This window comes from Lates calcarifer, linkage group LG6 (genome assembly GCF_001640805.2).
Source record: "Lates calcarifer isolate ASB-BC8 linkage group LG6, TLL_Latcal_v3, whole genome shotgun sequence".
NCBI lineage: Eukaryota > Metazoa > Chordata > Actinopteri > Centropomidae > Lates > Lates calcarifer.
In genome coordinates this window covers 20559330-20575475 of record NC_066838.1, presented here as the reverse complement: position 1 = coordinate 20575475, position 16146 = coordinate 20559330, and the positions used below count along the sequence as shown (strand labels likewise).

Below are 16146 nucleotides of genomic sequence, written 5' to 3'. Positions count from 1 at the left end.
CCTGTTTGGAAACACTATATTTGCACAAAGGCTTTTTCCTTGACTTTTGGTGATAAACAGGAGCTACGTGATGAAAAACGTGAGCTCCTGAGGTGGATATATTAGGCACATCAGACGACTCAAGACAAAATTTGGGTCAAAGTCAGCATGCAGCACTATTTACAATAGAAAGTCAATGTGTTGTTCAAGAGCAAATACATGCTTAGCAAATTCAAATACCAGTTTGGTGACTGTAATTATGCTGCTGAGCCACGTATTATGTTTATGTCACTTTACACATGAGTTAACGTCTTTGGCATGTGCAAATCAAAAGACACAACACTGCTGAACCAGATTACTGGTGTGTCTTTCAGGTGTGATATTCACTCCCACTCAGGAGTGACCGTGCTCCTGAAATATTCATTACTGTCTTTACTCTTAACTCAGCTAGTAATTTTCCAAAAGAGACAGATACAGCCTCCTAGTTGCAGTCCCCAAATAACAATTAATCCTGTTTCACAAATAAACACTAAGATCATTTAATACTGAGATAAACTAACCTGCATTTTATAATGAAAAACTACACTGCTATTACTGTATGTGTACAACAGTCTACAGTTAATTCTGTAACCTGTCAGCAGAGCAAGGCTTCCCCGCCCCCTGCCCCCCTTGCTCTTGGATTTCTGACATCAGACATGAATAAGTATCTCATTAAGATCCCCCAAAACCATCTGTCCAGTGAGTCTCCTCCTTACAGGAAAATCTCTTGTAAACAAAAGAATACAATTCCCTCATTACCATCGTTACCCTCATTAGGAACTTAATTCTGTCATCAATGACAAGCTGTATTTTTAATAAAGTCTATTTCTAAAACTGTGCTTCTAATAACTGGCATGTATAACTCTTACCAGATCCAGCAATGTAAACATTTACAGTTCATTTTACACCACAAGCTTCAAGTCAGCAAGAATGTAGGCTGATGTTGCCCATTTGTACAGCATTTTATTTTGAAATGTCATGTATATTGATGGAAACATTTGTCAGATTGCACAATTGGTAGAAAAGAGAAGAACACAAAAAGTAACCTCAAGTCATCATCATTTTAAAATCATTTTGCACAATTAAAAATGTCGTCTCTAGCTATTTTGTAACTACTGGATGCACTATAATTATGCAGTTTGGGAATATGTATTTGTATTTTTTTCCATAAGTGACTGTGTGTGCTAAAGTCTCCATTTAAGTGTAGTCAAATGTTGGTTTGCAAATGCAAAAATACACTCACACATCACCATAATAGAAACTGAAAGAGCTGGACAACAACTTATAACTAGAATTAACTTTATCTGTGGTCTCATGCAGAAATACTTTGGTACATGCTGTATATTATAAAAATAATTTTGAGTAATAAATGGACAAGTCTCCTTTTAACCAAACATTGTGTGAACTTCTACTTTTTAGTAAGCCAGATCATGTAGCCACATTTCACTGTAGCACTGATGCTCAGCAGATTTACATGAAGATGTCTGGTTTCGGAAATACACATTCTGAGTTGCCCATTATAACTACATTTTGTAAGATTATGACAATCTTGATTTTCCTCTAACAATAAAGAGTAAAGGTTCCCAGACATCCAGGGGTTTACTCCATATTGTTTGGGTTGACATTTGATTAAACACAAATTTGTTAGAAATTTGCATAGAAATAAACTGTCTGTAAAATACTGTACAAATGGTGTGCCCAGTCTTGAAGAGGGACTCTGCATTGTAGTTTTAAGACCTGACTTGTTTTAGTTTACATTGAGCTCATCTATTGTTAAGTTGTGTTTTATTACATTGCTTCCATTTTTAGTAATTGACACACAGAAGTACTGTAACATTTCAACCAGTAATTACTGTCATTATTAATATGTCTGGCAATTATTTTCTTAAATGTTCAACTGACTGTTTTGTGTAAAAGTCAGAAAATTGTGGAAAATACTGTCATTACTCCTTGGAACCCGAGTTAACATATTTAAATCGCTTTTGTAGTCAGACCAACAGTCAAAAATCCCAAAGATGTTGAATTTACAATCATAGAAAACTGTGAAAAAACAGCAAATGCTCACATTTTAGAAGCTGGTACCAGTGAATTTTGGCGGTTTTGATTAAACAAGCAACTTAAATGATTTATCTATCATCAAAATTATTGCCAGTTTATTTTCTCTCATCAGTTGATCAACCAAATATTTCTGCTCCAAAGAACTTTTAGGTTTCTGGGTGCCTGGGAAAATTATGAAACTGTCATGTATAAACCGGGTCAGTAGGGGCCCAGCAATCCTCTAGGAGGTTAATCTTGCCATGTACACACTAATATATATCACTGTTTAGCTTACTTTGAGAAATATAATTTTATTTTTACTTAATTTTTTCATAGTATTATTAGCAAAGGAAAATAAAGTCACTGATCATATTATATCTTAACAGACCAAAGAAAAACACAAGGAGGAAGATTATCAGACCTTAGTATTCACTTCAAGTTGAATGGGCCAATTAATTTTCTACAATGGTATTGAATTTGTCATAATGGGCACAGATCAGTGGGCCTGTGTCTTTACTGTGTTCCAGTTTTCTTTGTAACACTAAATGATCAGTGAATAACAACATATCAACAGAAGCCCGCACTAGTGTCCTGTAACTACAGGACACCTCTGGCTCATGTTCCAGGATCTTGTTTTGACTTAAGCAAACAGGAAGTGCTCTGTGACAAACGGCTGCAAGACACTGATGACATATGTCTCTCATGGATGAGCCGTGTGTGAAAAGAAAAGTAAAGAGGACTGTCTGTTTACACCTGAGCAGAAACGTTTCTCTGCTGTTGCTGGCCTACATTTCAGTTCATGCTCTGTGTCATTAGGCAGCAATGTTTGCGCTGGCTGTCGCTACTTATTAAATCTGCACAACACTGTGCAAACGATGATGTGTTAGCCATTGTAATTATGTACATGTGTTCAGTTATCTCATGGCACATGGCCAGTGTGACGCTGGAAATTTACTGTCATTCAGTTGTGGGCTGCAGCCTCCTTGAATGAATTATGAACACATGAGCAGACTAATCAATTATCAGCTATACAGCCTGTTGAATGTAAATTATTTGTCATTGCCCTGATAATATGATTTGGTTGTCAAAGACCTGTTTAGAGCAGTAGTCCCCTGCTCAGAAAATGTCTATAATGTTGCTAAATCTAAAAGAAAGTATTCTTTTGCCCTACATTACACAACAGGCTCAAGTTTTACTCTTAAACTGTTGCAGATAAATTTGTTGTGAGTTGCACAAAATGATTTGCATCTGACAGTCAAAAATGTATGCACTTCACAAATATCAGTTACCAAGCCCTGCAATCATAGATTTATTTAAATGTAAACAAAAAAGTTTAAGCAGTGAAATGTACCTCAACTATCAAAAATCAAAAGTGCTCATTAGCAGCCATAAGAGTTATTTTACAAGACTGGATTATTACTGTTAGTGCATCTGTATGCAGCACAATACATAAGTTGCATTTTAATGTTTTTTGTTGGTTTTAACCAAATTATGCTTCAAAGACAGAACAGTGTGCATATTGTACCACAAGTATCTGATATTTATATACTTCATGCCCACTTGAGGAATTACAAAAGGCATTGTTGTCTATGAATTATGGGGGCCTCCTTCAGCTGGAGGCCCTGGGTAATCAGTACCTCTATTCACCCCCACAACACCCAGAATAATATGTGTTGTCTAGTCTATTGTGTGTCTGACTCTGTCCCCTCTGACTGAATGTGAAGCCCTGCAGCTCCTGAGTCATGTCTCCTGATCTGACTGTAGCAGAGTTTGCTTTTAATGCGTCTCTAAGCCACCGTGACAGAGAAAAAGACTTGTGTGAATAATGGTGATCTTTGAAATGGAGAAAAAAAAAAATACAGATTCTGTTTTCCTCTCTCTTTGTCTGTTTTAAATTATCATCTTGTCATTTAAGGCTTTATTTTTTGTTTTTAAGTCTGTGCTATTCAGCAGAGACACATTTGCATGATATTTTCATTGGTAAAATGCAGACTTAAACCAGTTCAGCAGGATGAGGTGAATGCAAATATTGAACTTGAATTTCCATTTTGTAATAGATGGACGCCCCCCCGGGCCCACAGCACTGGCTTTCTAAGCTCTATACTGCCCCCAAGTGGTAGATGGGAGTCTAACCGAGGAGACCAAAATTGGTGAGAGTGTGTGTTGGCTAAGAAGGAGACGAGCAGTAAACTTAGGTCAGTCTGTCTGCACAGGAAACGGAGGGGATCAGACATGAGGGTCGACAGAGTTTCCAGTTTTTCACAAATTACAGATTGAATGACTGAGACAATAAGACAACTACAGGATACAGGCTGTAAATGAACATTACATAACGAGTTCTGCTCAGGTATGATTTTGAGATTGATTTTGTGTTGTTTTTAATGGTAAAGTGGACGTGAATCACTGATCAGGTGCAGTGTTCAAACCACCTGCCAGACGATTCAGTAAAGCCTGTAACACAGATGCATGTTTCCCTTTCATTACTGAACATGGACTCATCAGTAGCCCTCTCACTTTCAGCTTGTAGCGGTTTTTACATGTCACTTTACATGCACTATGATATGTGAGTTTAATTCATATATTAGGCTATATTATGATAATTAACCGTTCCCTGTTTTTTCCATCTAATACAATAATGTTTTTTCCTAAACTGAAACAACTTGTATCAGACTGGCTTTTTGTTTGTCAGACAGCAAGCTTTCATGCTGATATCAGCATTTCTAAGAAAAAAAAATGTATAAAAGTGTAAAATATAGCATTGTGGTATAGTTAGGTGCAATGTGAGGTTGCTGTTTTATAAACTAATAAAGCTTTAGGACTCCAAGTTACAGGTTAGGATCCATTTGAAAAGTCAAAATCAGTGTTTACATATATTTAATATGATTAACGGCTAACTCAATATTATTGAGGGAAAACAAAACTTTTTTGCCACTTGAGTTTCACTGTGCGCAAATAAGACCGTCACCGTAAAATCCCCTTCGGATGTTGCAGCCAATGAAAACCATGCTGACATTGACAGGCGAGGTGCATCTTGGTAGTCGTAGTCCGTGCGTCGCCTGCAGCCCGTTAGCATCGCTGTGCTCGCTGCTGTGGAAGACTACAGAGCTCTGGGTCCTGGACAGAGGCGGCTTGCGTTGACAGTGGTTGGTACTGAGCGAAGTACGGCGGCACAAATATCGTCTGTCTGTTTTTTTTTTAGGGGTATAACGTTTCCAAAAGTTGACATCTACAACTATGCAGTCCGAATCGGGAATTGTTCCCGACTTCGAGGTTGGAGAGGAGTTTCAAGAGGAACCTAAAACGTATTACGAATTGAAGAGTCAACCCTTGAAAAACAGGTCAGTTCTTTGGCTGTGGACAGTTATTTCCCACGCTGGAGCGGTTTTTGTGTTTAGGTGATAATTAGGCTGCAGACCTTTTTTTTGAGTGTTGTCCAGGTCTCCGTGCATGTGCGAGTCTCCTCCGGTGATGTTACTGGAGCTGGTTCCCGGCGCTGAGCTCTGGAGTGGGATTCAACTTGTCTCTCATTCCTTATGGTTATCCTGCTGGCATGAAGTTATGCAACACTTGGGTGTTGTCTTGTCAACATCAACTTCAAATATTAGCTCGTAGAGGAGCAGACAGGTCAGAGTTTGATGAGATGCTGCTCAGCCTCATTTCTGCTGGTGGTTGACGTGTTGTTCAAGGAATTAGATGGATTGTTTTTGATTTGGATTCTCCTGAAACTCTCCTTAGAAATATTTCTTAAGCTCCTCTGTATGGCAGTACACATGGAAAATACTGTCTACATTGCAATCTATAAAAGAACTGTTTTCATTTGTCAAATAATGTTGTTAGTGTCAAACCTAAGATCAGTCTACAGGGTAAATGATACAGATGCTAGTTTTACTGCAGTTGTTTTGAAATACATGGCAAAAAGTTTACAGTTAGAATTCACTGTCTGAAAGTGAGGAGAGCTCTAGTAGTTTTAACAGAAAACAATCTGGTTTTGAATCAAGCATTCAAGCGTTGGCCTCTCTGTAAATTATATTAGCATCTGGCTGAAGTGATGTAGTTGTTGGAGAAAGTGCTCAGAAATCCTAACAAAGCAAATAATATTTCATAGAATAAATGAAGCAACAATCAGCAGTTCCCCTGGTGTCTCAAGACTTGAACACAAACACTCTGCAGCACTGACTTATTAGAAAGCTATTTTCAGCTTTTGCACATTGAGGCCTCTCCAAATAGTCAACATGGAGCTGAGTCAGGTCTATGTGGTCTTATTTGACCTTTCACCCTTTTTCTGGAAGTGCTACACAGTGAGTGTACTGTCTGATATGTCTGTCTGTATATGGTGTTAAATTCAGATGCTATTACTTGTTGTCTGTCTTGGTGGGTGAGGAATTCATAAGTTCAGTATTTTGGGAAGTATGCTTATTTGCTTGTTGAGTATCTGATTATAAGATTGATAACACTGTCAAAACTGTTCACTAAATATGAAGCTAAAGCCAACAGGTTAGCTTAGCAGATGGTTAGCTCAGCTTACCATAAATACTGGAAGCAGGGGGAAAAGCTAGCCTGGCTCCGTCTCAATGTAAAAACTTTTAAAGCTCACAGATTTAGATGTTATATCACGTTCTTCAATCTGCACATAAACTGAAGTGCAAAAACACCATGTTGTAATTTTATGAGGGGTTATGTGCCAGACTTTTTCTTGGCCGGGCGCAGTGATTTCCTGGAGTTTCTGTTGGTTGCATGACAACCTCAACAGAACTCCTGTAAAGCCAAAAGCTGTAATTTTTCAGATTAGTTTAAGGAAAACAAAGTGTATGAACTCAGTCAGTGCTCTTCAGAGAGACTGACAGTGACCTGTAATAATCTTATAAAATCTCAATTACAAAACACAACACTGACTAACCAAAATATAACCAGTTTTATTTTTGTGTTGTGGTAAAATTACATGACTGACTTCTCTGAGTGATTTTAAGACATAATGAAACACTTCAGCTGTGATACAACTGGGAAGTTGTGAAATTCACCACTTTGCCTGTGTGATGATCATGACGACGATGATGACGGCAATATGTCTGTTAGCACAATGCCCTCTGATTATTTTGTATCTACACGTCTCTGTTATGTTGTTTAGAGGTAGTAATACATGGCCTCATTGTCAGGGTGAAACATACAGAGGACAGTACACCACTGTGTTCAGACAGAGCTCTTATTGCAGATGTTTGGTAGACTCCACTTATTTCTTCCCCCTCTGGTTCTTTTTGACATGTTGTTGTGGATTTGTAGTTTATCTCCTTTTCTCTAAATTCAGCCAAAACACAAGATCAGGAAGAAACTGTCATCTCGGACAGTCCCAACCTTTAACCCAGTTCTGCATTTTTTAAACTAATTTCTTCATTAGTGAAATGCCATTACACTGTTACACATACACGGGTTGAATCTGAGCTGTGTTGTTTTGTTGCTTGCAGAGCAGTAGTCAGTCCTCGTATAGCTGCAGTATCAGCGCTGTTTTGCAGAGAATCACAGAATATTTTACTTAATCTTATTTCCTTTGGAATATGTGAAGTTGTCTGAACCCTTGTTTCGATTGAAGGTATCCCACTTCCTCTTCCATCACATGAGGATGACCCAGCACAATAATAGTCACAATGACTGTGTTATGAGACATTGTTGTGCAAAATGGTTATAATTAGTTGGATTGATTATTGACTTGTGTGATGTGTCTTGTCAAGGCTGCCCCCGCTGCTTCTAAATTTGAAATCTTAAGTGTGACAAAATGTCATCTTAGCTTTCGCAGATCTATTTGTTTTCTTGCTGTCTCCGTATCAGCTTGACAGCACACTCAGGCTGCTGCAGACGATGTGCCAGACTTTTTGTGCCTAATATAGATGTGAGACAGGCGGCAAAGCTGGTCTTCTATGCAGTGTAAATAAGCTGTGTAAATATAGCAGTGGATGTGTTATATCTGAAACTGAGAGTTGGGGGATCATTTTTTGCAGGCATACTTGGCATGCAAATCAACTATAAATATTTATGCAACAGTTATATTGAAGCTGAAAGTCTTAGAGTCTTATGTGCTTTCTAGTGCAGGGGTAACATCTGGCAAAAGCTGGGATTGCTCAAATGTTCATATAAATCCATGTAGTTTCTCAAAATGAGGGTTTTTACTTTGCTCAATATAAACTTTTTAATTTAATAAGAGTCAAACTCTTCAAGTGTAATCAGTAATATAACTACAAAGACGTGTGCAAGAGCTTTGCCTAAATAACACAGTTTAAAATGGACAGAATTCTGATTTAAAGGTGCTATATGTAAGTTTCTGCTATTGCTACATAGTTATCATTGGCATTAACAGCTGTTTACGAACCAGGAACTTCAGGCATCGTTGCTTTTAGAAGACAAGAGGTTAGAATAGACCCTCTGGACTTCATCCTCTCCTGTTGGACTGATGGCAGACAGGATGTTACAGTGACAGAGACAGGTAGGGGCGGGGTGGTTAAGTAGAAGTAAAGAATAGAAAAACAAGAGTTTTTAACATTAACATTGCTTTTATCTGCTGGAGATGTCTCTCTGCACGTAAAAGAATAAAGTTGGATACTGATCTTCTAGACACTTTAACACAGTTAACAGCCATAAATGCTAATGTTGGTTATGTAGTGATAGCAAAAACTTAAATGATAGCATAATTAAGTCAGAAAATATTTGATAGATAAAGGACTAAGATTGTGATCAAAACTTTGATGGCAGCTTTCAATATTACACTTTTTGAAACTGTATACATTTAAATCAGTCTACTTCCTTTGTCTGTGCTTTGCTTTTCATAGAATTTCTAATCCAGAATCTTTTTAGAGGAATATTTTCTGTAACTAAAAATAACCATCAACCATGCATGGTATCAGATTAACAAATATATATTGACCTTATATATATATATTGCAATATCAAATATATGGTTATTATTAAGGCCTTGTATAGTTATCATATGTTGCAGAGTGGCTCTAGGCTTTTGCCAACATTTATGTTTATGGAAACTGTGAATAAAATACAATTAAATTGTAGAGTAAGTGTTTAATATGTCAAAAGAAAGTCAAAGCAAACTGCCTGTGACAGAGCGCTGAGTCAGAGGTTGACAGTTATGAAAGTTGGTGTTCGGAGCAGCTTGTTCTCATGGGGAGTCCCAGACAGAGATGCCAGAGAGGCCGAAGAGTTACATGCATGATCTAAGAAGGACCGCGGGAGCTAAATGACACAGACAGGTGTTGTGGCTGCAGTAAAATATTGTTAGAACGACTTGTCCTGAGGTCATGATCACTTTGCTGCATCTTAACCTCTTCTGTTGCTTCTTGAAGCACATGTCTGCTTTACTTTGGAAAATTCTCACAAACTCTGGGTTTTTGTTCTGCTTCATGGGTTGTAATATTAATGATCTGTGATCTCTGGTAACCTCTGTTGGTGACCAGTAGGAACTGCAGCACACTGGAAACATCACTTCAGCAAGTTGCATCCTCAGATCTTACCAGCATGGCCTGTTATTGACACAATGAATAATGTAACGCTGTAAAAAAGAAACAGCCACTTCATAATATTGCCAAAGGTAAAACATTGTAGTGCTAAAACCAACAATTATTTTCTGTATTTTCTAGTCTGCAGAATGATTCCTTGGTTAATCTGTTAATTGTTTGGTCTAAGAAATGTCAGGAAAGAGTGAAAAATTACTTGCAAAATATCCCAGAGCCCAATGTTATCCTCATTTGTATTTTCACTCATTGTGTGTAAAATGAGTCATATTTTTCAGCTATGAATGATTACCATCGTTCTTTTACAATGCGACAGTGTGTTGGTTGTCTGTTAGTAGAGCTGCTTTGTTTGTTCATACAACATCCTTATTCACATGAACTTGAAAACCTTATGGACTCACTCAACCCGCTTTAGTGCATGAAAATCCTCCTTGGATGTTCTGTGCCCTTGGATGCTTTGTTTTCTCCTTGTTTAAGCACAGAGGGAGCAGAAGCAAGAGCAGGCTGTCCTGTTGGAAAAGTGAAGGGAATTATAAAGGGTAGTGAACCTAATTATAGAAATAAGGCCCAGCAAGTTTAAGCTATCTCAGGCAGTCCTGGTTCCCTGGAAATACCATGCAAAAAACCTGATTATCTCTTCGGATGCTTTAACTGTTTACCCTGTTTTGTTTTGCTGTAGAATCAGAAGCTATGAATCTCTCAAAGAGCAGTGTTAATTTTCAACCTAACTTAGTTTACAGCATTTAGAGTTTGTACCAGTTTTACATAATTTTTTACACTCATTTGACTTTTTTTTAATCGAAAGGTGATTGTAAGTTCTTGTTGGAGAATATAATAAAAGTTTTATTGCACATACCTATGTTAGAGTATGATGCAAATGGGGCTGCAACTTACAGTTATTTTGTTATTTATTGATTAGTGTGCCAGTTTTTTTCTAATTGTTCAAAATGTAAGAAAATAGTTTTAAAAATTCTGATTACAATTAACTAAAGCCCAAAGTGGTGACATGAAATGTCTTGTTTTGTCCCACAAAGGGTTAAAAACCCAAAGATATTCAATTATAATTGCATTATTACTCAAATGTTACTACCTAAGAAAAAAATTAGAAATATTTACATTTGCAAAGATGAAAATAGGTTGTTTGTGCTTGAAAAATTACTTGAACAGTTAATCAGTTATTAAAATCTTTGCTGAGTAATTTCCTGTTGATTGAATAATCAATCAGTCAACTAACTGTTGTGACTTTAGATACAAGGTTTGGCTTGTCAGCTACAGATCATGTTTTGTTTTCTGTGGTTTCTGTTGTAACAATATACTGTGTTGATGTTGTTTGATGTCAACTATTGGTCATAACGTGCTATTGCATTGTGCAGAAGCTCTGTGTTTAACCAGTTATACATATGCAAATACATACCTGCAGTTGCTGACATGGTTTAACTGTTTACCTAGTTGTAGTTGTTTGTACAGTTTTCTTCTTACTGCCTCTCTCTCTTGGCTCAAAAAATGTTTCAGACTGTTTTAAGCTGCATCCTCTGGGTGTAGGCGTACATAATTGATGCTCAAGACTTCACACTTGCATACAGATGCTTCCCATTATCGCTGATTTGCTTGCTAGTAACTGACTCAAGGGGACGATGCCAGCTGCAGCGCACTGGGGTGTGTGTAATCAGCAGGGCAGACCGAGCGGATCAGTGCACTGTCATGTAAGGTCATAATCACTGAGCTGTGTTCCAGCAGAGAGGTCGTGCGGTCGGCCTGATCTGCCCTGTGAGTACAACACCTGCATTCTGGTAGAGACAAACAAAAAAGGACAGGACCATCATAGGCAGATAGTTTGCAGGATGGTGTTTTAGCAGCACAGTTTCTTGGCTGTCTTTAAACATTACATCTCAGTAGCTTGTCCTTTCTTGCACAGAACTCCCTTTATAGCTTTGTGATTTTCATAAGTCAGAGTGTGTTCCCACTTTCTTCTCAGCAAGCGATTACAAAAGTCACAGCTAAGAGAAGGTGCATTGAGCTAAAAGATGAATGATCCCCCTATGGTGGGAGAATGCCTATTAATGACTTTACTGAAAGACTTAAATTATGTTTTGTGTAAGGATGTCAGTGGTTGTGTATTGGGTTTGATTTTACATCTGAGATAAAAACTTCTCCCAGACTATATGACACATTTAAACACAGTGTGTGTTCCTTATGTTTATGTTTCTCAAGATCTTCATACTGTTTGAAATCACATTTGCAGAGAAGCTTGTAATTCTTGAATTGCAGTTTAAACGTTATAATGAGGAAAAAGTTGCTGCCCAGTGAAAATCAGATTTTGAATCATTCAGATAAACTGAAAGGTTAACTGTTTCTTCATGGTTTCCATGTTCTCTTCTTTCTTAAAGACCCCCTCAAGGCCTGTTTTAATAGATGTCAAAATACTTTGCTTTGAATAGCAATTGTGTCTGATAGGGTTTTTCTACATCACACTTGAATATTGGACCATAACAGGCCTCAAAAATAGTTGTAATGTAACGAAATTATCGCATATATACACATGTTAAAGTCAGATTCCCTTGGAACAGACAGGAACTTTTGCCCTTCAGCAGATGAATGTGCAAACAGCCTTCTAGTGTCAAACTTTGCATGTACATCATTCTGCACAAATCATTTAAAAACTTATTGTATCATCTGAAAAATACACTGTCATAAAACTGAGGGGAGACTGGTTTCCTTAGCTCATGAAAAGCTGACATTTTAGAGATACATGGTTTTAACAGGACAGTGACTAAAACTTGGTTGCAGGCTGTCCACTCGACAGTGGCGACACACGTCTCAAAGTGAAACAGTATCCGTGTGGTTTTAAGGCAGCGTGTTGATGGACGGTGTGTTTCTAGTGGCCGCCTGCCCTCTCCTCTCCACTGCTGTTGCTCTGCTCTGCTGTTGCTCTGGACGGGGCTGGTCCTTTGCCTGGGACTCTGTGTGGCGATTGGAGATTCCAGGCCGGGCCCCGGAGCCTCCCCCCTCTGACACACTTTCAGCGCTGCACCACCAGCATGACTTTCACTGCTCTCCAAGGGCGGGTGGTGCACCTTCAGGAAAAAACAAACAAATATGGAGGCCGTAGGAGTGCAAGTGTACAGACCCTGCTCCTTTGACTGTCTGTGAGTATGGTACCTCGACATCTGTGATATTGTTGGCATGCATTAAGGCGTAATGTTGGGATGTTTATGTGTGTGTACATTATAATATGTACACATTAGGGCCAGTGTGCACTGAGCTTTGTGTGGGAAGTATAAATAATCATAGCTTTAGCAGATTTCTCTTTGTGCAGTGTTTTCTGTTTTGAGTAGTTTTGGCTTTAAGTGGTTAATAATCAGAATCACAGTTAGTAAGTGGTCACTAGTTAATGTCTGAGTGAAGTTCTTAAAATTTTTTGAGTAAAAATCTTCCTTAAATATGTTTATTTGTTGCAGAAAAGCAGTTAGGACAATGTGAAATTATTTGTCTTCTAGTTTTAAGATGAGGTTGTTTTACCATTTTTGTCCATTAGGCAGGGCTATTCTGATATCACCATCTACCCATCTCCAGCCAGTTACTGGTCATACTGGTATTACAGTTTGTTTTATTTTAATAGTGTAGTGTTTTGCATCTGATCAGTTGCTCTACTGAGCTTTATTACTTACCTTTGCTTCTCTCTGAATGCAAAGCTGCTTTCTTTTCCCGTGTAGCTGCTGCTTGTCTGTCAGTCAGTTAAACCCTGCATCAAAGACTCAGCTCTGTATGATGGAGTAGCGTAGTGAGCAGATCCAGAGGAATCATGAGTTGGGTGGGTGGGACTCTTCAAGACTGTACAGCCATTGTTTTTTCTTTTTTCTTTTTTTTGAGATACACACAAAAATGAGAGGAGGTGTACACACAAGCACACACACACACAAGTGACAAAGTTAAAAAGGACAAAAGAGCTTTTTATGTGTTTCAGTGGTTTGTTTGGCAAAAAGCCACAGAACAGTCGAAAAGAAGAAACAGAGAGAGAGAGAGAGAAGCTGAGCTCTGCTTTCTAGAGAGGTTTCTAGTCATTCATGTACACATACACACACCTACAAGTCAATCTGATAATCAGGAATGTATTAATGAAAATCATGAGGTGCTACAACTCTCACTATATTTCCACTATAAGCCGTGCACCACCATTTGCAAACTTGTGGGGTTTAATTCCCTGCAATTATTTAAGTAGGACTGACCAAATTGCTTGGCATGTTGCCACGGAAATTGACGTCCAAAACAGTATTCAAATGTTTTGTGTTTTTTAAAATTATTATTATTATTACGTATGCATGACCACAAAAATCCCAAATAGCCCATGAAATAAGAAATGGTAAGCCCACGTTATTCATCATGTATCAATATTAAGTATTTTTAGTTTTTCTAGAAAAGGACATTAAGTACATAGTAGTGATGGGTTTTGTTCAAGTTACCAGCACCGACACTGGGATGATGACATGTGACCACGTGACAGGCTTAGAGTTACAACTGCCCTGATGTAGTTGAACCCACAAATTTGTCTCGTTCTCTGCGCTTTTCTTTTTTTTAATGTTTTTGTTTGCAGACAAAGCAGCTCCTCTTGTATGGATGTTGTTTTGATTTAATCCTTGGTGCACACATGGAATATATAGAAGATATTTATGCCACAATTTCAGTAAAAACTCTCATATCTAGTATTTGTTGGAATTAAACATAAACATTTCCAAGGACTCACAACACTGTAAACTGCTTCCTTCAAAGTTTTTACTTTATTATGCTATTTGTAAGGTCAATTATGTGTAGTTTAATCTAAATTCAAGGTTCCCAAAGACTGTATATATGTGACACTGAAGTAAAGAAATGTGTATTTTCTTGAATTTGAATATTTAACTTCAGTTAGGCACTGAAACATTCAGTATATAGATATAGTACAATGTAGTGTAAAAGTTGTTTTTGGGGACTGTGTGCTCAGAAACAACAGCATGTTACTGAGTAACTGACGAGGCTGCTGTTTAAGTCATGGACCAGATATAAAACTTTAACTTTAATGTTCTGTCCTCCTTCAGCCATCTTTGCTGAAGTGTCCTTTAACAGCACAGTGGACTCTGAGCAGTGCATGTGTGTGCCTGTGTTTTCTCTCACACTGCCGACTCTTGAGTCTCGTGAGGTGAAGACAGAGGCTGGTGAATCCTCTCTTATTCCTGGAAGTGCTGCTACACCTTCAGGTTGTTGTTGTGTGTGAGGTGACAGCGAATGTGTTTGCGCTCAGATTGCCTGGATGGGTGTGAAGATGTTTTGATCAGATGTGTCATTGCCACAACTATTAAAACTCGAACTGTAAGACTGAGGGGCGTAGCCTGTCAATGGTGTGTGTTTTGGTGTAAAGTTGAGAGGGGAACAGATACAAAGCTGTGAAAGAAGCTTCCTGCACAGAGATATTTAACACTTGATAGTTTACATTTTTACACTCTGAGCCAAGTTGAATATGTTTAGCTGTACTCTTTAATAAGAGTCAAAATCACTAGGACAGGAATAAGCAAAGTGAAAGAGAACCATCCTTCACTGATTGATGTGTTTTCCAAAACATGATTTATGTGATGGAGTGTGAAAGAAGCAGAGAAGTGGTGAAATTAATATCTGCGTGTGGATGAGGGAAAAGGTATTTTTGTTTTGTTTTTTCTACACTTACATCCACCCCTACCAAAGTAAACAGAATGAAGTGAAGTGCAGGGGAGTTTGTCAGTGGCAGTCACTTCTTAAAGTTGCCAAACCATAGTTATATTGACATTCAGTACTTTTCACCAAAACACATTATCTATGGATTTAAATATTTCAAATCTTGCATTGTTTAATTCTGTGTTTACTTGCTAGTAGTCTTCTACTTCTTCACTGCCTCTGTTGGCACATTTCTGTAGATGTTGTGCATTACTGCCATCAACTGTTGATCAGTGGAATAGCATGAGACAGCAAAGTAAGGAGTCAGTCACTGTGCCTGTGTGCTGGCGTGTATGATACAATCAAAACTATGGTGCTAATAGTGGTCAAAAACTCTATAGGATGCCTTGAAGTAAAACTATTTGAATATTAGTGTCCAAATGTATTTAAAGTACTCTATCTCAAATCCAGAATAATATATATTATTGAATTGCTATAATTGATGCAGCTCTGCCTGTGCCTGTGTGGGTTCTCTCTGGGTACTCTGGCTTCCTCCCACAGTCCAAAGACATGCAAGTAAGGTTAATTGGTGACTCTAAATTCCCCGTGGGTGTGAATGTGAGTGTGGTTGTTTGTCTGTATATGTTGGCCCTGCAATGGACTGGTTATCTGTCCAGGGTATACCCCACTTATCACCCAATGTCAGCTGGAATAGGCTCCAGTCCCCTCATTACCTGTAAGGATAAGTGGTATATGTAATGGATGGATGGATAATTGATACATCAAATTTGATTATTATATTACTGTATTATTATTATAATCTCTGGAAGCATCACTTAGAGTTGCAGCTGATAAACACTGGGCTAATATTAACTATTTTATATACACCTGGGTAGCACTGGTATACAACTTGCAACCAAGT

At 38.1% G+C, this 16146-nt stretch overlaps 1 protein-coding gene across 6 annotated transcripts in view; it reads left to right on the top strand.

Moving 5' to 3' along the window:
* The first annotated feature begins 4412 nt into the window (after positions 1–4412).
* Positions 4413–16146, top strand: part of LOC108882122 (microphthalmia-associated transcription factor) — a 31926-nt gene continuing 20192 nt past the window's right edge. For 3 of the 6 annotated variants that reach the window (XM_018674426.2, XM_018674424.2, XM_051071341.1), the window contains exon 1: positions 4413–5393. In XM_018674426.2, the coding sequence (XP_018529942.1) occupies positions 5290–5393 (104 nt within the window). In that variant the 5' untranslated portion in view covers positions 4413–5289. Of the gene's footprint in view, positions 5394–12629; positions 12710–16146 lie in introns of those variants that run through there. The other 3 variants (XM_018674425.2, XM_018674423.2, XM_018674427.2) reach the window with 2 other exon arrangements.